A 21,488-nucleotide genomic window follows, 5' to 3' on the forward strand; every position below is an offset into this window, starting at 1 on the left:
TTTTGAAAATAACCGACGACAATGACTGTAATGAAAGTAAATTAATAGTTTAATAATTCTATAGAAAGTTTTAAAAGTTTAATGATCAAAATGAAAATATTCTAAAAGTTTAGGGACTAATAATGTAGTTTATCCTAAAAAGGTTTAATTACATTAAAAAATATAGTGCGATGAGAATATATCCGTTTGAGAAGTGATTTATATATATATATATATATATATATATATATATATATATTAAGTGTTTATCTTTCACATTTATTATTAGTAATCCACTAAGTTAGTGGAATTAGAGATGTGCACTAGACCCGAATTCGATTGATTTTGACTTAATTTAATTTTATTGGATCTTGTTTTTTTTTAAAAAGAATTTGGGTCAATTTTTTTAAGGATAATTTTGAGTCGGATCATGTCGTGTTCGAGTTTATGGTGAAAAATATCTGACCTAATCCAACCCGAAAAATAATGTAAGTATATCTTATATATTAAGAGATTATTGTAATAATGTCTCTATATATTATTGCTTCAAATAGATTCTTATTTTATCGAATACAATTAATATTTTTTATAAATATATTTATTTTGGGTCAGATCATATTGAATTTGGATTTTATAAATATATTTAGGGACTAAAATAAAATGCAAGGAAAGCAGAATTCCAAATAGCATATGCACCAATTTTAAATAAGGGCTAATCTGCAAGCTATATGAAATAGCATATCCAAAATACCAAAAACAGAAAGTCAATTAATAGCATAAATAAAGGATTAAATTAAATTGACTGAAATTAAAGGGAACGAATAAATAAAGGCATGAAATAAATGAGTATAAAAATAAATTATAGAATTTAAAGTGCTCGAAAATAAATACCAAAAATAAATGGGGTATAAATTAAAAGGAACATAAAATTAAGTATAACTGAAACATATGGATAAAATGAACAAATACAAAATAAAGGGACATAAATTAAAAGTGAAATAAAGGTATGATTACAAAGGTTAAGTGACTAAACCAAAATAAAATAAAATCACATGCTTACATAAGAAAAGCAAAACGAAAATAAGGACCAAACTGAAAGCAAACCAAAGTGAAGAGCCCACAAAGACAATAATCTCTATCCATCCAAAACAAACGAATCCTAAATAGATATGGATCGGATCATCAGATCACTTTACTAAGATAGAAATGTAAAAAAAAAATCAAAAAAAATCTCATTTCTCTCGTTTCAAAATTTTTGAATAAAAAACCAACTTAAAATAAATTCTATGAAACTCTCATTTGTTGTTCATAATGTTCTTTATTATTTATGTGAAAATATATTTTTTGATGAAATTTCATTATGTTATTTATTATGAAAAAAGTATGATTGTCGTTGTCAATAGTAAAAATAAAAGTCATACCTATTTTTCAAACAAAAATTTCTCTCATTTTAAATCAATCCTCATTTATCATCGAAATCCATTGGAGAGATTTAAATCGAAAAGAATTAACTTGAAATGCTTCTTTGGTCATCTGATTTCTCCCCTATGAAAAACTCCTCAAACCCTATTAGACCAACATTCAAGCATAGATAAAATAGCAAAAGTACCTCCAAAAGTTTATGATTCTATCAATCCTTTTCAATTTATAAAACTGTTTCATTTTTATATTATTTTATGCTCCAGCTTCGAAACTATTTCTTAATTTTATATATTTTTAAAGAAAATTCTATTCAACGACAATCTCCCATACAAAATGAAATAAGAGTAATTTAAAAATCAGATTTTTAACGAGTTGATACCATTGCTGATGCAAATACTGAAAAAGAAGATATTACTAATGAAGATGCTACTGACAAAAATATTGTTGATAGAAATGTTAACAACGAAGAGAAGATTACAATCATCACGTGTGTGTCCGTTATCATGTCTCTCATTGAGATTTAAGAATCTCTAATGTGGATGAATGGAGGATCATTGGCCTTCAATTTGAACAAGGTGATCACTAGCATGCATTGTTTTAAAAAAAAGGTGCCTAAGAAAAATCTTATCCAAAATTTGATCTTACATCAGGTTACATTCATATCTTTCAAAACAGATCAAAATTTCCATAGATTTCTAATCCATCGTAGCCAACAAAGCACCACCACTAGCTATTACACTTAATACTTGTATAAAACTATAAAGCACCAAACATTTTGTAATGTCCTCTAAATTTTAGTATTCATAGTGATATGATTCCAAATATATAATTAGTAACTTTTTTTATAATATGAATTATTTTATCAATATAAAGTTAGTGTGTTTAACTAGAAACTAAAAATGATTATTATATTATAAGAAATACTAATTAAAAATTTGATTATTGATTAAATGTGTCTCTGGATAGGCAATGAAATTAGAAAGAAACGGTGGTGATAAAGATTAATTATTATAGTGGAGGGGTTGAATATTATAGTGGAATATGTGTTCGAATTCATACATAATTGTAGTGATATAATAGAAAATGATAAAATTTAACTAAATTGGCATTAATTTTAAATAATAGTTAACATTATTAAATTTTTATTTATATTAAAATGTTATTATTATTATTTATATTGTATTAATTAGTTTCTATGACCATGAACATTTATAGTTTAAAAATCATCTAAATGCTATTAAAATATAATATTCTTTTAAAATCTTATCACATAGAATGTAAAATGAAATTAAATGGAGATAAAATTAAAGATTATAATAAAACATAAGGACTTTAAGTATGATTTAAAGAAGTGAGGAATTGAAAATGAATTAAAGATAAAATGGAATAATTAAAGTGAGATCAAACCCTTCATTTTATATCATTTTGGTACTTAGCCCCACTAATTTCATGCAATTTGATGTAAGAATATTAGAGGAAAAAAGATGCAAATTTCTCATTTATTTGTTATAATCATGAGTGTTAATCAATTCTAGAGTCTAATTGCATTCAAATAAAAATTTGAAGTGATGAAAGGTGGGAACTTTCTGGAGTCAGAAAAGCTAGAAAATACCATTGTTGGGTCTCAATCAAATCAAACAGCATGGACTATTGACACTTGGCATTTAACAATATGTCCACGTTTCCCAAATGTTTGGGAATTTGGAAATATTACACGTTTCACACCATTTTTGCTGCTTTTAGTTCCTAATATTATCGGAACGACACAGGATTATTTTTTCATTGTCAAATCTTTCTCAAGGAAAAATGGCTTTGGAGATATGTGTTAAGGCTGCTGCCGGTGCCCCTGATGTTCTTGGAGACTGTACTCTCTCTCTCTCTCTCTCTCTCTCTCTCTCTCTATATATATATATATATATATATATATGGAAAATAATGTAATGTTTTTCCTTTTCTGGGTGATTTTGATTCTGGGTTTTTGAGTTTGGATTGAAAGTTGTTTTGATTCTTTGTTAAAATGTTTTACAGGTCCTTTCTGCCAAAGGGTTCTTCTTACTTTGGAGGAAAAGAAGGTTCCTTACAAGCTTCACCTTGTCAATCTCAGTGACAAACCCCAATGGTATATATTTCAGAAAATTAACAAAAAAGATGTGAACAGCTCATTGTTTTATGCTGATGGATGTGTTGTTTGTAGTGTTTAAGCAATCTGGTTGCTGTAAATTTGTGATTTTACTGTAAAAAAAGGTTAATTTAGTGATTTAAAATTCATGATAGGTTCTTGGAGATAAGTCCAGAAGGGAAGGTACCAGTGGTGAAGTTTGATGACAAGTGGGTGGCTGATTCTGATGTGATTGTTGGAATTCTTGAAGACAAGTATCCTGAGCCTTCTCTCAAAACGCCACCTGAAGTTGCCTCTGTGTATGTTCATCCGATTCTTCATTTTTCTTCATTTGTTCATTGCAGTTGTCCTTTGGCTACTGAAATTCTGGGATTATTGTTGCCTTTTGATTTGTTCCCTATGGATAGTTGACTCATGGAATGGTAGGGGCAAATAGAGCTGTTGCACGATTTTTGTTAATCCATGAACCATATCGATATAGACACATCGATTCATGTATCCATACATCTCGATCGGAAAATAATCAATAGAAAAGGAAAGAATCAGAAGTGATCGATATATCTCTCGAAACAAACGAGAAGGAAACCAAAGATAAAAACATTTACCTGTGAGAGTATGTAAACAGAGTTGATCCTCTTTGTGATCTTTTGCTCATCTTTTATTGTATAGGAAGTTCAGACACCATTTTGTTCTCGAAATTGACTAACTGTTTGGTAATCTTTATTTGATTTTCCGATGTAGTGGATCGAAAATATTCGGAGCTTTCATCACATTTTTGAAGAGCAAGGATGCAAATGACGGATCTGAGCAGGCTTTGGTTAATGAACTGACGGCATTGGATGAACATCTTAAGGGACATGTAAGTGATGATCAAACTTGACATGTCTTTTACCGTAGATTCGTGATTCTTTTCCGAATCTTTTATCATGTGAGTGTTCGTAATTTATCGGACTATACGAATCAGGGCCCGTTCATTGCCGGGGAAAAGATTACCGCCGTCGATCTAGCTTTGGGACCAAAGCTGTACCATCTTCAGATAGCTCTTGGCCATTTTAAGAAGTGGACTGTTCCTGAAAGCTTGACTTATGTCCACAATTACATGAAGGTATGCAACTGCTGTACCATCAATCAATATATTTTCTGCAATATACTGTAATGTATGTTCCACCTAAATAGACAACCTTCCCTGGGAAAAGCTTGTTTTGTAAACTATGCTGGTTTTGATCATTCATCCCATCTTGATTAGTACGGTCATGCATATTTAGGAGTAATGTTTGCTATACCATACCTATATACGGCTGCACTTTCAGATCACGATCGTGATATGACCCCTAAATACTCACACTTGAGACAGAGTAAACATAGGTTGCACCAGCATGGGGCATATGATCAATACCTCATTGACTAGAAGCTGATATAATTTGAGGCTCATCTCAAGTGACAAGAACAATAGAATCATGCTTGTAAAACTACGGCATGCTCGTAAACTGGTGATGATAGATGGATGGCATTCTATACTCTGCCCGATCGTCTTCAGAGACCTTTAGGATTACACGGACTCGGGTGAAAATGTTTAAAATCGTATTCTCGTACTTATTTTTGAATGTGTTGGGATGTTTGTAGGCGATTTTCTCTCAAGACTCCTTCCTGAAGACGCAGGCTGCCAAGGAACATGTGATTGCCGGATGGGCGCCTAAGGTCAATGCATGAGTCTGTTCGAAACCAGTAGCTGTTTCCCACTGTTTCAGAACATAAAGAGTTATGAAGTGTGTTGGGACAATGGGAAAAACCAAATGAACCCTTAGCGCTTCCAGTCATCTAATAAGTGTTGTGATCGATGTGAACAATTGCTATTGTTAATCAGTATATTTGGGTCTAATGCCAAATGGTCTTTCATCACTAGAGAATAATATATCATATTATTAATCAGTAAATTTCTTAATCATGATTGAAATCTTAAATCCGTTTGTATTTTGATTAATCTTTTTATCTTTAGAGGCCTCCTTTTATAAGAGAAATAGAGAATTTTAACTAGTAATGTTCTTATACAATGCTATTGGTTTTGAAAAAGTATTTGCTAGAATTGAATGGAATCAAATTTAGCTGCTGCATTGTTATTGCTCTTTAAAATTTTAATATAATTGGTGGTGGTGGCTCAAAGGGAAATAGTGAGAGAGGAAAGATCCCAGTGTATTATTAAAATAAATTTTATCGGGAGAATTATTATTTTATACCTTAAATTTTATATAATAAATTAAAAATCATAATAAATAAAATTTAGATATTTATCCAAGAAGAAAAATAATCAAGATTGATAATTTTAACTTCAAACCAAATTTAGATAGGAATTCTGATCCGAAATCGGAAACCGGCACCCATTTCATAATAATTTGTTTATAATATAAGAAAAAACTAATAATAAGTAAAAAATAAATTTTCATTTAATAGAATGACAAACAAAACAACAATTTTATCTCAATTGAGTTAAAAAAAATATTAAAATGTACATTTTAAGACATAACCAAAATTAATTCGAATATTAAGGTAACAAAATTGCATAAAATTTTGACTACGAATTGGGGGTTGGGGTGTCCGATATTGGGAGGCCCGCACGAGCGAGTTCTACGCAAAGTAAGCGCAGCGTCAACACTCAGCCAGCCTATAACCCCTCCACAAATTCTTGCGCACCTTAAAGGTTCGGGCGCGGCGAGCAGCTCCCACCGCTCGCTTTGTTTTCCTTACTCATTAGTTTAAGGCAAGTTTCTTCGATGCACGCCGACTTTTATTTATAGGCCCAGCATCGTCTGGCTTTGCAAGTCTTCGCCGATGTGGGATAAAAACTAGCCAACCAAACTTACTCTATGCCTTTACGAACTGTTTTCCTCTTTTGGCCATCCCTTTTAGTGCAGGGAAAATCAAATTTTAGCTCCATGATCTGCAAAAATATATAATTATGGAATGCATTCGTGTTGTACCCCGCTAAAAGAACTCCGCACACACTAATTTTACGTCTCACGGTCCTGGAGGATTTAAAAGCATTTTTTACTCTCCGACACTAAAGAAACTTTGACAAATGTATATAGAACATCTCCGAAAGAAGAACCTTTGAATATATAACATCTGAGAAGTCAGGACTAGCTTATTTGACTTTGAACAAATCCACGTAACCTACTAGAGTTTCTACCATCACCTAAATGCATCCACTTAACCTATCAGCCTACAAGTAAGGACCACCATAAAACCTCAGTAAGATTGAGAGACGGAAATCACCTCAACTTTGTTCTCCCTTGCTCTACCTGTTTATGGAGACAGAGCACTTTGACACTGGCCAACAAGTGATTCCTTATCGATGACGACTCTGTTCAAATCAGAAGGGGTGAACCGCCAATAGCCGCCACAATCTATTTGACCCCATCAACAATTCTTCATGATTGAACTGACTTCATTTTAGTGAATGGAGAGACCTCGACCTGAAGAAAAGATTCACGGAATGCTCGGATTTAAAATCGGACTTACCAAATACAGTCTCGAAACAAGATTTAAATCATAGCCATTTGATTGAATCAAGTTTCCACAAGAATGTTGCCTTACAGAGCTGATAAATAATAAGGTACAAACTAACAATACAATCATGTTACAGAGCAATAACAATGCAGCAGCCGAAGTTTAGTTACTAATCTTAAACTACATTGTGAAGAATCAAACAATAACTGATATTGGAAATGCCTTGTTAAAAGAATGGCATTATTGGTGCTTCAGATGCAAGCAAGTTTCAAGACCTTCGGCTCAACAATGGCTCCAATTGAGGGTCTGCGTGCATTGAATCCGAAGGCTCGTTAGTATTATTACCCGACTCTAGCTCGGAAACTGACAAATCTTCTGCTCTCTGTTTCAGCAATCTTTGGAAGAAACTTTGTTTTCCTTCATGTGATGGATATGATGCTTTTGGAGATTCTGTTATGCTCTGAACATGCTGGAGGCAAACTTGGACTGCATCATGCACTCTCACAAAGTACCATTCCTTACCAATCAACTCTACAACACCGGATTTCGATAAGGTCAAAAGGACCTCTCGGTTTGGGTTGGAGATGGCTATCTGCAAGAGGTTTGAGTCTTGAAATATTGACTTAAGGATCATAATCTGTTAAAATATGTTTGGGGTTTAATCGATGCAAGTACTCAACCTGGATGTCCCGTGATTTGTATTCTTGGTGCAAGTCTTTCAGAGCTTGGACCGCACTCGAGTCTATGTATGTAACAGCTGCAGTCGAATCAAAGGAACATCTGGATTATTATAAGTAACCGAACTTAAAACAAAATCATTGGACACTCGAATAACCCCGAATCTCCCAAATATTATAGATAGTTGTTCTGACATTCGTCACAAAATGCGATCATCTTACGATATGACGAGTATTTTTCATGGTTTGAAGAACTTACGTGCCATCTCCAAAATCACATAATAAATTCTTTCAACTTCTGGTCCACGTCTCGCAGATTTATCAATCACAACTTCGTATTCTCGTAACCTGAAAGGGCGGTCAACATTTTTTCAATTTACATTCTCAAATTGAGAAAATAAAAGTACATTCCAGTAAGAAATATGGCAAAAGAAATTCACTGATGTAAGCTACCAAAGGCAGCCAGTTTATGTGGTGAGGAATGCATGAATCTTCACCTGTCTTTGATGTAACTTATGTTTGCAAAATAGATAGGGGCGTCGATACGAACGATCACGATTCCATTGTAAGTATATGCTTCCGGATACTGCTCAATGTTCCTATAAACAGTGGTGCCAGGAAGACGCCCCAAGACAGCTGCAACACCAGTAGACAAGTGGCAAAAAGGATGCAGAATTAAAATTTTACAACAGATTATATGATAATATATGGTCCCGATAGATAATGTTAAGGCAGAACATGATGATTTATTATAGGCATGGTGAATGAGACATATCCGCTCACCAATATGGGGATTTGCTGATTCGTGAATGACAAAGGCAAGTGAAACACCTACCTGAAATGGCAAAATACAATTAAGATTATGCCTGATATGAGACTAAGATCATGATGCAAAACACAAACTTTGGGGCTCAGAGTTGATGATAGGGGGAAATAGAGGACAATAGCATCAGGTATAGCCGATAAGGTTTATGGGGGAAAATGTTTTTGTAAACTCCACAAATAACTTATGGATGCATAATCACAGAATGCAAATGTAAAATACTGAAAAATGTAATGTTGATTGGCATAAAGAAAATCAACATATGTAATTCATAGATAGTTTGTAGTACTTACCCCAACAAGGACACCAATCTCAATTCCGAGAAACAATGTTGTAGTAGCTGTAATGGTCCAAAGAAGAAAATCTTTCTTATCTACGCGCCATAAGAAAATTGCCTCTTCATAATCCACCTAAAATTATAAACATGCAAAAACGAATTTCAACCGAAGATACAATTAAACGATCAATAACTTTACAGGATACCAACTACTCTTTACTCAGGTTTATTTTGATACATGTTGCAAATAGAATATTGTACAGTCCAAAATCCATTAAAGCATAACAGCGGCATAAACTAGTTTGAAAAACATTCCAACACTGGCTTGTGTCTTTACTTACCAGGCTTATAACAGCAGAGATTACTATAGCAGCCAGAGCACACTGCAAGGACGATTAAGTGCACATACCTATAGTTAGAATTCATAATAAGTCTCTCCAGATACTGGAATGAAACAGAATTTACAAAAAAAAAAAAAAAACAAGGAAAGCCAACATTTGAGTCCATGGATCACAAGTCATAAACTACCAAATTCAGGCGGTGACCAAAAAAATACATAATGGCAGATGCAAGCATAAATGGTAACAATTCCACTAAATAAATCAAACAACATTTGAACTTGCCTGTGGTATGTACTCAAATAATGGAGTCAAGAACAACAGAGCACAACACATTATGATTCCTGCTATAATTCCAGATAATCCGGTTTTCGCCCCACTCTCATGATTCACTGCTGACCGGGAGAAGGAACCTACATGATATGAGATGATGAGATTGGTATTCAAATATTTCTTCTTAGGACATTGATTTGACCTCATAAGCGGGACATGTACCACAAAAAAAATTGAGTTTGCAATGATAGTTTCAAATTTTTTTCTTCTTAAGAACAGAATAAAGCAGTAACAACAGAAGCAGTTAAACACTAAATCAAGACTTAATATGTTGGTGGTACATAGGGACAGGAAGAACTCTCACCTGTTGTGGGGTATGCTGAAAAGAATGACCCAAAGATATTAGCAACACCTAGACCAAACAGCTGTTGACAGAGAAGAATTACTTTATTACAGCCTTTGAAGAAAATTTGGCAAACACAAGACCTTACTTCTAGCTTCCCTAGATGTATAAACAAAACTAAAACTAAGCTATGCAGTTGAGACATCATATCCCTTTTGGGGAAACCTATTGAACTTGGAGTCCTCACAAACAGTAAAATACGCAGTATATCATCCATCATATACACTGACAAGAATACATCCATTAAGTATAGAGGGAGTAGTGCTACATTTTCACAATATATACCTCTTGATTTGAATCCAGCTCATACCCATTTTTGGCTGCTAATGCTTTGGCAATCCCAACAGATTCCTAAGACTCAAAAATGACATATTACCATTAGCAGTCACAAAGTCACAAGATAACTCTAATCGAAAACTTGCATTCTTATTAGCAGAATGATTCATATAATTCCTTACCAAGATGGCTACACCAGTAATGAGAAGTGCAGTTGGAATTAAAGACTCTGCGTATTGAAAACTTTTAGGAATGGAAAAACCAGGAATGCCCTGAGGTATATCTCCTACCTAAATCAACATCATAGCATTCTTGATCAGCTTTGCTATGAGAATGCCTTTTTCATATAAACATAAGCACCAATTATCATTTGACTAAACTAATTAAGCTAAGATATACTACTCTTGTGACTATGTTGCCTAATTCAATATCCACTAATATAATTTGCTTTACATCATTCTCACCAAAGTAATTGATGGTGGATGGTATATCTTGACAAATGTAGTGCCGAGAACAACTGCTGTAAGGGGGCCCATTGCTCGCAAGAACTTCAGGTGCTTCCTTGATTTTCCCTACAAACGACATCGGATTTATAAGAAAAGAGAGAACACAATTTTAAGAGAAAGAAGATTTCCTTCCAAAAAAAAGAAAAAAGATAGAAGGGAATATTGGGTTGGGAGTGGGAAAGGAGATAGAAAGAGAGAAGCAAAAAGCTCAGTTACCAGAAACTTCATGGTCTGAATTAAAGCGAGAATCACAGATCCCATTACAAAAGGGGGCCATGAGAACTACAAAATGAAAATATCACCTGAGGTTAAACAATGTAATGAATGAGTTGTAGCAGAATGCACAATACAGTTACCAAAGTTTAAGGAAAATATGTGGATGTCTCCCCAATTAAAATTTCCAATAAACAATGCAACCAAATAAAGAGCAGAGCGCAAATAACAGAAAATTCACCAAAAAAGCAAGGCCAAATCCAAAACTCTTTGCAGTTAAACTCATTGCCTATAGTTTATGATCTATCGAAGAGAAAGGTTTTATGGTAATGTCATGCATGGTTGGACGAACAACTGTAACTATTAAATGGTGACAAGAGTTCAAATACTCTTTCCATTGCAAGATGAAGTAGACAAAATTTTATTAGATGGTGAGTGTGGCAATATTGATGTTTGGAATGAGGTTTTCAATTATGTATTTAAGAAGTGTAGATGACCGTATATGTCAGTGATGAGTATAATGCCTTCATTAATCAATGCATCAACGTAAACATATAGTATTGTAAATTAAATACCACTCGGGCATGTAAAGACTACTACCTGATCAGCTCCAGCTATTATGCTCTTGATTATTGGCACAATCTCGCTGCTTCTATCAATTTCATACCCCAAAAAGTATTTTGCTTGAGATAAAGCAATTACAACGGCTGAAACCGTAGTGAAACCAGAAATCACAGAATGACTAATGAAACGAATGAGCCATCCAAGCCTGGAAAAGGGGGGAAAAGTAGATGAAAACTTTCCAGTTGATAGGCAAGGGGAATGGAAGAGAGATGAATTGTAACATAATGCTGAAAGATGTTCTAGATTATAGTTCTCCATTTTTCCTTTTCTAATGCAGAATAACCGTATTGAAGTCACAGAAAAAAGTGTATGATTGTCACAAAAATGCGAAAGCCCCTTCCCTAGTTCTGTCACCCTGTAAGAGAAAAGGGTAAGCTAAAAGTGAAATAATTCGTTAAAACATGGTAATTCATCTCTTAATCTTGTCCATATAAGAACAAATTTAATACCCGTTTGACTTGATTTGCTTATGAATCTAATTTGGTGATAGTTTTTCTAAGAAATTATCTAAGATAACAGGAAAGAACGCGAGTAATTGTGTGATACACAGATAACTTACTGGCACATGTTAAAGCAAAAGCAAAATTTAGATAACGAAAGAGATAAGCTATACCTCAATAGCCCCATTATGCATTCCAGGATACCAACCATCAGTGCTAACAATATAGCAAGTTCTGTGTATAATGCATCTGATGAATCAGCAATTTTACTTAACACGTTGGAGACCAGGAGGGAAACCAAGGCAACTGGACCAATTGCCAGCTGCCGAGATGATCCAAATATGGCATAGATAAATATTGGCACAAAGCCAGAGTCTGCATCGCCAAAACCACATAGTCAAAGTGAGCAAGATTGAAAATAAATGGATTCTGTTCTACGTGGCAATGTTTAAGAAGACAATAGTCTGTCATAAGACAGAAAAACTTCCCAAACAAAGGTGTATTCTCAACAATAGCAACAAAGAAGTTTCTAGAATAAGGATATATTTTAATATATTGACAATGCATTTCTCTGTTTTAGTACAATGAGTAGTAGACATGATATCATATAAAAAAAAGTGAGGTCAAGTTCTGAATTCTTAGTCCACATTTTGTGCTCTTTCACCAAGAAATATACGCAAACCATTCCATTATTTCATTACAAACTTCCTTTGCGTAAACAGAATACAGAAGAATTTGATTTGGTAGATACTTACAGAGCCCATATATAGGGTCAAGCCCAGCTAATTTTGCATATGACATTGCCTGTTGACAAATTCAATAGATGGTAAAAAAAACCCATGTCATAATCCATATGCCGCTTGATAACCTTAACAAATAGTAGAATATGAGTCCGTGAATTCATAAAGAAGACATGAAAAAATGCCATCTTTTGTTCCACAAAAGAAGGTATCATGTCAATTCCAAGCACTAACCAAAAGAAAGAGAACAGACAAATTCACCTAAAGCGGAATCTGATCCTTTTTGCTTTGGTTACTTTGGTAATTTAAAGAAAAAACAAAACAGTGATTGAAGTAATCTTGTTTCTACTTTACACTGTTATGTAATCTGGCAATAACATTGAATTCAGATATCAAATTAAGTCCAATGAACCAATCAAATTATTCAACCAATCAGCAACATAAAATCTGTGATGGTAGATATCTCCAAAGAGCCAATCAATTTATCGAACCAATCAAAAACTGGGAATCTGTGATGTGCTCATGTTTAACGACGGGATCAAATCTAAGAACCATATGCGCTTAAGATAAGCACGATTGAAATAAAAATTTATGCAAATGAAAAAAGAGAAACAGTCCTTTCGGTGGCCTACAAAATGACGGGAACCGAACCGAAAACTCAAACTTGACAACTCGGTTTGGATGCGAAGAAAATACGAGAAAATAAAAGATCAAATAAAATAGAACTCCACTAAGAATTAAAGATCGTTCAGGCGCCGTTTAATTGACTTTAATTACGAAAGCTTAACGCTTCTCTGTTTTTCTTTTTAAGAAAACTATCCAAATTCAATATATATACTATATTACAACAACATTAATACTTATTTTCGCAGTAAACAATCAGAAATTAAACCTCCGTTTAGCTTCAAATAACACTGAAAATAATGATGATAATGAAGACGATTGTAGTGATGTAAGGTTTTGCTTTCCCCCCAAAAAAAATTCAAAGTTCGTTAACCGGAAAAAAATCCAAAGAGAAGTTCGTTATAGTAGGCTACGTTGACATAAACGGAAAAAAGTACGCTATACTAAAGGCGAAAATTCCGTTTTCTTGTGTTTTCCTGCATTTTCCATTTCATTTTCGCAGTAACCAAACGAATAAAAAAATTTAAAACGTTGCTTAATCCGTCTTTTTTAATTTCGCGTACAAGGCGCGAGAGAAGGAATCACCTGAGGAACAAGCATGATACCAACGGTGGTACCGGCCATGAGATCAACCTGGAAATACTCCCGCCATCTGTACGTCCGAATCCAACGGCAACAAGGAAGGAACATCTCGATCCAATCAATAAGCGTCATCCGTTTGATCTTCCCCCGGACTCCAGAAAACAAGGACTTCGAGCAAGACGAAGACGAAGAAGAAGAATTGCCGAAGCCACCTGGGCTACCGTACGACGTCGTGTCGGGATGCTGGAGAGGGATGATTTTAACGGGGCGAACCGGCATGGTGGACCCGGAAGCGGTGGTGGAAGAGCGAAGCAAGTCGCGGGAACTGGGTGATGCGTAGGTTATCTCCATGCGTAGGTTAAGAAGGAAAGCGCGGTTCGGGCCAGCTCGGTGGATTTGTGAGGTGAAAATTGAAAGGCTGCCGGGACGTTGTGGAAAATAAAATTAAAACTTGTTGAAAAAACAAAAGAATGAGATATACGTAAACGTTTGAAATGGTGGGCGTCTATGTTTTTAAACAAGGCTTTTTTTTTCGTGGAGAACAGAGTAAGAAATGTTGAAATTAATAATTTGGGCTAATTTTATGGTATTTCCTCAAGTTATAATTTTGATTTTAAATTGGTCCTTAACGTTCAAAATATTCAGAATGAATCCTCAAAGTATCGGTACAACTTGGACATTAAATATCATCTCAAACCTGGTGTAGTATATTTAAACACGTGGATCAAATTATAAATTTATAATTATTACATGAATAATTCAATCTAACATGATTGGTGTGATAATATTTTTATGTTGAAGATGATATATCATACTTTTATAAATGTGACTAATATCTCATCCTGGATGCTTTTATAAATATATAAACGACTGATTGTAAAATATATTTTATTCTCATGTGCGGGGATTGAATCTTTTATCTCATGATTAATATGATATTAAAATTTTAATAATTCAATTAGAATTTTTTGATATTTAAGAACAAATTTATCATATAAGCGATAGTTTCGAGATGTTTGATGGAATTAAACCCAATAATTTTGATTTAGCAAATATTTACATACTTGTAATAACAAATATATTAATCATTATCGTTGACTAAGAATAAATATTATCAACGGAAACATAAAAAAAACAAATAATAATGATGGCTCGTTGATAAACTAATTTTACCATAACTCAATCATAACATATTTTCGATGTTTGTGAACATCTATCAATATCCTGAATAAGGGTCCAAAGTAAGGATAAATCAGTAAGATGACCTAGTAAATCAAATTAACCGTGAGAAAAAATGTACTATAAGAACAAACAAAAACATCCATCATTTTCAAATAAAAAAGAATACGACTAATTAAACAAAACAAAATAACATATAGTCTAAATAAATGAAAAGACTAATTTTGGTCCATTTCAAAAATTTAAGATTAGGGTCGAGTTTTGAGAGTAATGTGAACAAGAGGGACCAATTTAAAAGAAAAATGTAAATTTAGGGGTTAATATAAACAAAACAAAAGTTCAATTATACTTGAAGAAATGAAAGCAAGTGGCCCCATACCTTTATTTATGAATATGACACTCTCTATTTTAAACATTAGTTAATTAATTAAATCACTGAATGATTAGGTTTCAAGTAAATGATTTCACCGCCCCCATTAAAATATTATTAATATTGGATCTGATTAGGTATTATTTATTTTTAATGAGTTTTTATTATTATTTAAATATAGTGCTTACGCCAAATGTGATGAGTAATACTTTATTGTATACATACAATCTCATTAAATAGGAAAGGTTTTGTTACTAGATTGACTCTTAACTTTATCCTATTTTTAATATTAGTCCTCGACATATATATGGTGTTTTAAAAAGGACAAAATGGTACGTTGACGTCTAAAGTTGTATTTCATTATCACTTTATTACATGAAGAAATTTTATACAGTTTGACCCCTGAATTTTCTAACTACGAAGCATGTTATTCCAGTTTTCATTATAGAAAAATCACATGACACTATAAGAATGTACAATGTGACATATAATGAATGTTACGTATTAAAAGCTTAAAAATGAGAGTATGATTCGTATATTTTTCAAATTTCTAATATTTTGAAAGAAATCAATAATGTATGTTATGCATGTCATTTGTCACATGTTACACTTTTTTTTTTATTAAAATTATCATATGTTTTCCTTTTTGAACGAAATTAATTTTCCGAGTAAATTGGTAAAATGGTTATTTACATATCACTTATAAAAAAATTAAGGACCAATACGAAAATCATATGTAATGTAAAGGTCATTTTATTAATAAAGCCAATAAATAAAATGACAAAATCTTCCATCAAAACGGGAAAATTCAAAGACACGAAACTTAAAATGGGTAATTAATGTCCGTAAATTACTCTATTTTTTGGACATGAATTTAATATAAGATCAGAGGAATATATAAGGAAATGAACATGGACATGAATTCGGGCAAGATTCAAAGCAAAAATAATAATAACAACGATAAATCACCTGGCCCCCAAAATTCAATAGTTTCGTGGGTCTTTCCTTGTTTGGGATTCGAGAAAAAGAAAATTCCAAATTCGATTGCATAATAATTGCATACGAAAACGAGGTGAATAATAATACTTTTAGAAAATTATTTTTATCTAGTTTGCAATAATGATCTTCCAATGATAATAAGATAAATTATATAAATAATTATTCATGTTTGAATATGTATCTTTTTATTGAATTTTTCAAACTAATAAATTGATCACTAATAACAGCTACGTAAATAACGAAAAGCTTATGTGATCTGTTAGTCACTTACCTGACAATCTCTTTATCTGTTTTTTTCATCACTACTCTCTCGTTTTTCTTTTAAATCTTCGGTTCCCTATTCTTTTATTACAAACCAATAAAATCAAACAATATTTACCATAAAGTTAATAGTTACTTTCATACAGTGTATAAAAATATTTACCACAAAAATGTTAAAAGTTACTAATAGTAAACATTCTGCATTTGCTAATGTTTACCAAGTTAAAAGCTACCTTCATATGGCAATTCTCCAAGCATACACAACTTATATTATTTGTTGGTAGGGAAGAGAGAGAGAATAATTAAAAGAAACTAATAAGGAGACATAACATCAAGTCATCTTAGGTTATGTGTGTCTACAAAGCATGTGCCTGTGCATGTTCAGGTTTGTGACTGAATTCACAATCCAGATGAACAAAGGCTCTCTCTATCTCAGGCAACAACTCCAGCTTCTCCTGCAGTGACTCCCCAATGTCATGAGCTTCTTGCAATGCCATGTTTACTGGGAGAACAATGTCTACCTCCACAAAGTAGTGAGATCCAAACGTGTAGGCTCTGACGGTATCGATGTGTCTTATGGCCTTGTGGTGGTTCCAACATAGATAAGTTGGTTTCTGAAGATATTCTGGAGCTTCTGATCTTCCGACCAATGAATTCACGTTCTCTAATACTGTCATCGACCATGTCCGGATAGTTTACAGAGCCAGCTGCATCGATTCAAGTTTGCCTCAACGAGTCACAAATATAAGAAACGTTTATAAAAACAAAGGCACGGGATGCAAGAGAAGATTTTACTTACAATGATAGCTCTAACAGGCTCCATCCAATCATCGATGTAATTAGCGAGTAGCATGGCAACGAGGCCGATGATGTTCGTGATAACATCAAAGAAATGATCCTGGGCATAAGCTTTGACGATTTCATTCGTAAAGGTGCGACAATAAAACACGAGGAGAAGCTTTACCAGGGTCACTCCAAGCATAATACCAACAACCCACCTCTCGTTCTTTTCAGGTTGAATTCATCCTCCTGTACGAAACAAAGAACGATGCCATTGTCATTCGAACTACAGAGCAGTCATCCTCAAAAATAGTAAAAGATCTACTGGACGGAGAAGAGTAACTTTAATGCAAAATCAAAGTCGACTCACAGTTTACACCATGGTTCGTACGAACTCCAAGATTATCTGCAGTCCAAGAGTTGCCATGACAGAGGCAAAAACAAGGATACCCTGCAGAAAATTTACCAGTTTCGAGTGTTATCGGATTTCAACAGTGCATAACAGCAACTCATCTTTATAATACTTCGAAAATTTATTTCATGAATTGAAACAGAGAAAACCAATACTAGTATACTTCCGTGTCTATGCACTGGCAGAAGATGCATAAATATTTTCACTTTATCATCCAACACCAACCTTCCGTTTTTGTCTCCAAATCAGTGTTACAGAGGCCACCGTAGCAACAAGTTTATCGTTTTTAAAAGAATTAATACCAACAACTAAGATCTATAAATGATTCGAATATGATATCCTCGGACGCCTTCAAAAAATAAACTGCATCCTAAGCCTAAGGTACAAAACATACTTGAAATATGTTACAAGTCAGCCACTATGGTCATATTCATTCTATGACTTTTCTAAAGTTCCAACTTCTTTCTAACTTGTGTTTCGGCCTTAATACTTTTGATTCACTTCTGTTTTACCCCTAAACCACATCAGTCCTCTATTTACCAAACATTTGTTCGTAAACACATTGTATACATGGTGACGTAAGATAGGTAATCAAAATGGACACATATCATATGTTAGACTGTTATTAATAGAACGAAGAACTCAAAGATCTAAAGCTATCCTTAGGATATGACGTTTGATATTTTGTCCGACAATGTTTGCAAATTTCGTGGGGCCATTCCTTATGAAAGAAAAAACCAGTTAGCAAAATGATAGCAATGACCAATGAAAATACAGAAGTCAGATACACTTAGCTAGGAAGTGCCTACGTTACTCAAGTTTGAGTGTCTTGCACGGGTTCATGTTCTCATCAGGCTGTTCAATTTTCAAGAGTTTCAGTTTCTATCAACTCTTTTTTCAGCTTTAATTCTATTAATTTATTGTTATTTTATTCCTAAACCACACCACTTGGGGGGTCATATCCCCATACGTCCAGATATGCGTTGGACATAATTGTTGGACATGTGTACTTAAAGAAAACCAAGAGTTGTCATTGATCATGCCGTAACACCAATAAAGGAATTTGGTTACAAAAAAAAGGTATAGCGAGAATACTTACCAGTGGCTGCATTCGTTTATTTCCAATCGGATACTGATATGGGTTTGGCGTTGACATGGAGAATGCCGTAAACCAGAGGATAAATCCAGACAGAAGATCGAGAAGAGAGTCCAATGTGGATGCAATTATAGCCAATGATCCACGCCTCACAGAAGCATAAACTTTAGCAGCAAAAAGAACCATGTTTGCAATATTGGAAATTGTAATGGCTAGTGTCTCACTTCTAGCCAAATTTTCCCTGTCTTCCTGCCAATCACAGCAAGAAAGTTCAGTCAAATACTTCTTTAGAAACACTACTCTCGTCAGCTATAGAGAACAACCCGAACCTTGGTCATTCCAGGAATAAAACCACGCTCCGCTAAGGCATCCATTTCATTGAAACCCTCGAGCATTTCTACCTGCTGCTGATAGAATTCAGCCACGTTATCTTCTGGACCTGAAACCATCAAAGAGAACCATTTAGATGCATTCTTAAAACTCCATTTTGTTCATTTGCAAGTGGTGAGTAAATTTAAGAATATTTCAGCATCTTTTGCACATTCACCACAGAACATTGTTTAAAAGGTGCTCATACTACAAACTAAGCTATGCATAAAAGCTTCAATTCTGATTAAAGGATTTGTCCACTCGCTTGGTTTTCCACTCGAAGCAAAACTATTATATACAAAAAGCTAAAGAACATGTTAGCTCCACGAAACATACGCATAGTGTAAGAAAAAACAAAATGACCAAAGAACATAAAATCTTCAAAAGAACAAGAAACAATATAACCCCATATACATGTTAAATTCAAAAGAGCTAAAGTCTCTTATTCTTTCCAAAGTAGAGCTAAAGGAAACAAAGTCCTAGACATTTCATAACCTCAATCGACAAGCAATTCATTTGTAAGTACACAGATGCCCATTTGCTTTTTTCGGAACTCAACTAACAAACTTCACTTTCACTTCATCAAGGAAACCAACAACCTTTACCCATAATTCAGCATCTTTTGCACATTCACCAACGGGCATTGTTTAAAAGATGCTCAGACTACAAACTAAGCTATGCTTAAAACCTTCGGTTCCGAGTAAAGGATTTGTCCACTCGCTTGGTTTTCCTCTCATAGCAAAAATATTATATACAAAAAGGTAAAGAACAGGTTAGCTCAACGAAACATGCACATAGTAAGGAAAAACCAAAATGACCAAAGAACATAAAAATATCAAAAGAAAAGGACAAGAAACACAAAATAAACCCATATACATGTTCAATTCAAAAGAGCGAAAGTCTCTTATTCTTTCCAAAGTAGAAGTCCTAGACATTTCATAACCTCAATTGGCAAGCAAATCATTCATAAGTACACGGACGCGGATTCGCCTTTTCCGGAACTCAACTAACAAATTTCACTCTCACTTCATCAAGGAAACCACCAACCTTTTACCCTTGCAAAACTGCAAACTCAAGCTCTCAACAAGAGAAAACAACATAGGAACAACAATTAACATAACATCAACCTCGAAACAGAGCAAACGAATTTGTCAATTTTCATTTCACCAAGAAAACAAGAAGCCTCTTCACCATAACTTCCTTGCGAAAACATCAAAAACCAACAATTCGAATACCTCCTTGAACCGAGAAAACAAGGAACGGAGAAAAGATTTTATGGCAGTGGTACGAAAACCACTTAGAGATATAGGGGTGCAAAATTATAAAATTTCAAGGCGCGAAATTTTCAGGAGTACAACCGCCACCTTAGAATCCTTTGGAGAAAACCACCGAGCAAGGTTTAATAACTCTTTTGATTCATAAAAACCCATGTTAGAGCTCACATTTAAAGGCCAAAAAGCAACAATCCTTTCACTTAAAATAACCCATTCCCATCTTGAATTATTAAAAGTTTTGATGTTGAAGAACACTGAAGAATAACTTAAAACACACAATAGCCATTCACAGGGAATATATGAAAAGGGTAAATTCATAACAAAGCCCGACAAAGAATCGAATATTGCTAGTTATACCTAAACAAATAAAATCCCAGATACCTGGAAATAAAAGGAAATAAATTAAAACTAAGGGCTTTTGTCTTTAAGTTCAGGAGATAACCGGAAACCATCGAAATTCAACCGCCATGACCGATCACCATTGCTCTGATGTGGCAACAGTGCGAGCTCTTCGTCTCTTTCACGCGCCACAGTCTCTACCATTGTCCCGTTTCACCACTCCAAAGCTAAAACAAGACCCAGAGAAAGCTCGAGATTTGATTTCCCCCCCTTTTTTATGTCAGTTTAGAGAGGGGATGAGTCGGAAATTAGATGAAACAATGAGGGTATTTTGGGAATGTTGAAATCTTCCAGCGGCTAGCGTTTGCTGACTTACTGCTGGGAAAGTTGGGCCGGTAAGTTAAAGGAATATATTCATAAAGAGGGCGAATTTACGTGTGGGAATTGGGAGTGACACGTGGACGGTTTCGATGACGTCAAAATGTATCAATCGTACGGTACTATCATCCAAGTGGAATATTGGGAGAAAAAAAGATCTGAGCGGCTGAGCCACGTGATTCTGCTGGCATTGTGATGAAACTCATCGATG

At 34.1% G+C, this 21,488-nt stretch overlaps 2 protein-coding genes, 1 non-coding gene and 1 pseudogene across 3 annotated transcripts; 1 reads left to right on the top strand and 3 right to left on the bottom strand.

Moving 5' to 3' along the window:
• Positions 1-3,134: 3,134 nt before the first annotated feature.
• Positions 3,135-5,303, top strand: LOC120213283 (glutathione S-transferase DHAR2-like). The gene is made up of 6 exons (XM_039211452.1): positions 3,135-3,265; positions 3,430-3,520; positions 3,676-3,819; positions 4,262-4,379; positions 4,485-4,625; positions 5,144-5,303. Exons 1-6 carry the CDS (start codon positions 3,208-3,210, stop codon positions 5,228-5,230), a joined length of 639 nt encoding a protein of 212 aa, XP_039067383.1. The 5' UTR covers positions 3,135-3,207; the 3' UTR covers positions 5,231-5,303.
• Positions 5,304-6,120: 817 nt separating this feature from the next.
• On the bottom strand, positions 6,121-6,279 carry LOC120213454. The gene has a single exon (XR_005524793.1). It is a non-coding gene; the product is annotated as a U12 minor spliceosomal RNA (small nuclear RNA).
• Positions 6,181-14,198, bottom strand: LOC120213279 (sulfate transporter 4.1, chloroplastic-like). The gene is made up of 18 exons (XM_039211448.1): positions 13,824-14,198; positions 12,630-12,678; positions 12,048-12,249; positions 11,411-11,579; positions 10,814-10,879; positions 10,556-10,663; positions 10,274-10,381; positions 10,101-10,166; positions 9,777-9,837; positions 9,425-9,552; positions 9,143-9,184; positions 8,818-8,934; positions 8,485-8,536; positions 8,199-8,337; positions 7,961-8,049; positions 7,705-7,781; positions 6,791-7,616; positions 6,181-6,455 (listed from the first exon to the last, which is right to left on the bottom strand). Exons 1-17 carry the CDS (start codon positions 14,169-14,171, stop codon positions 7,293-7,295), a joined length of 2,145 nt encoding a protein of 714 aa, XP_039067379.1. The 5' UTR covers positions 14,172-14,198; the 3' UTR covers positions 6,181-6,455; positions 6,791-7,292.
• Positions 14,199-16,985: 2,787 nt separating this feature from the next.
• LOC120213281 lies at positions 16,986-21,219 on the bottom strand (annotated as a pseudogene).
• Positions 21,220-21,488: the final 269 nt, after the last annotated feature.

The sequence above is a fragment of the Hibiscus syriacus genome, unplaced genomic scaffold, assembly GCF_006381635.1.
Source record: "Hibiscus syriacus cultivar Baekdansim isolate YM2019G1 unplaced genomic scaffold, ASM638163v2 tig00110020_pilon, whole genome shotgun sequence".
Taxonomy (NCBI): Eukaryota; Viridiplantae; Streptophyta; class Magnoliopsida; order Malvales; family Malvaceae; genus Hibiscus; species Hibiscus syriacus.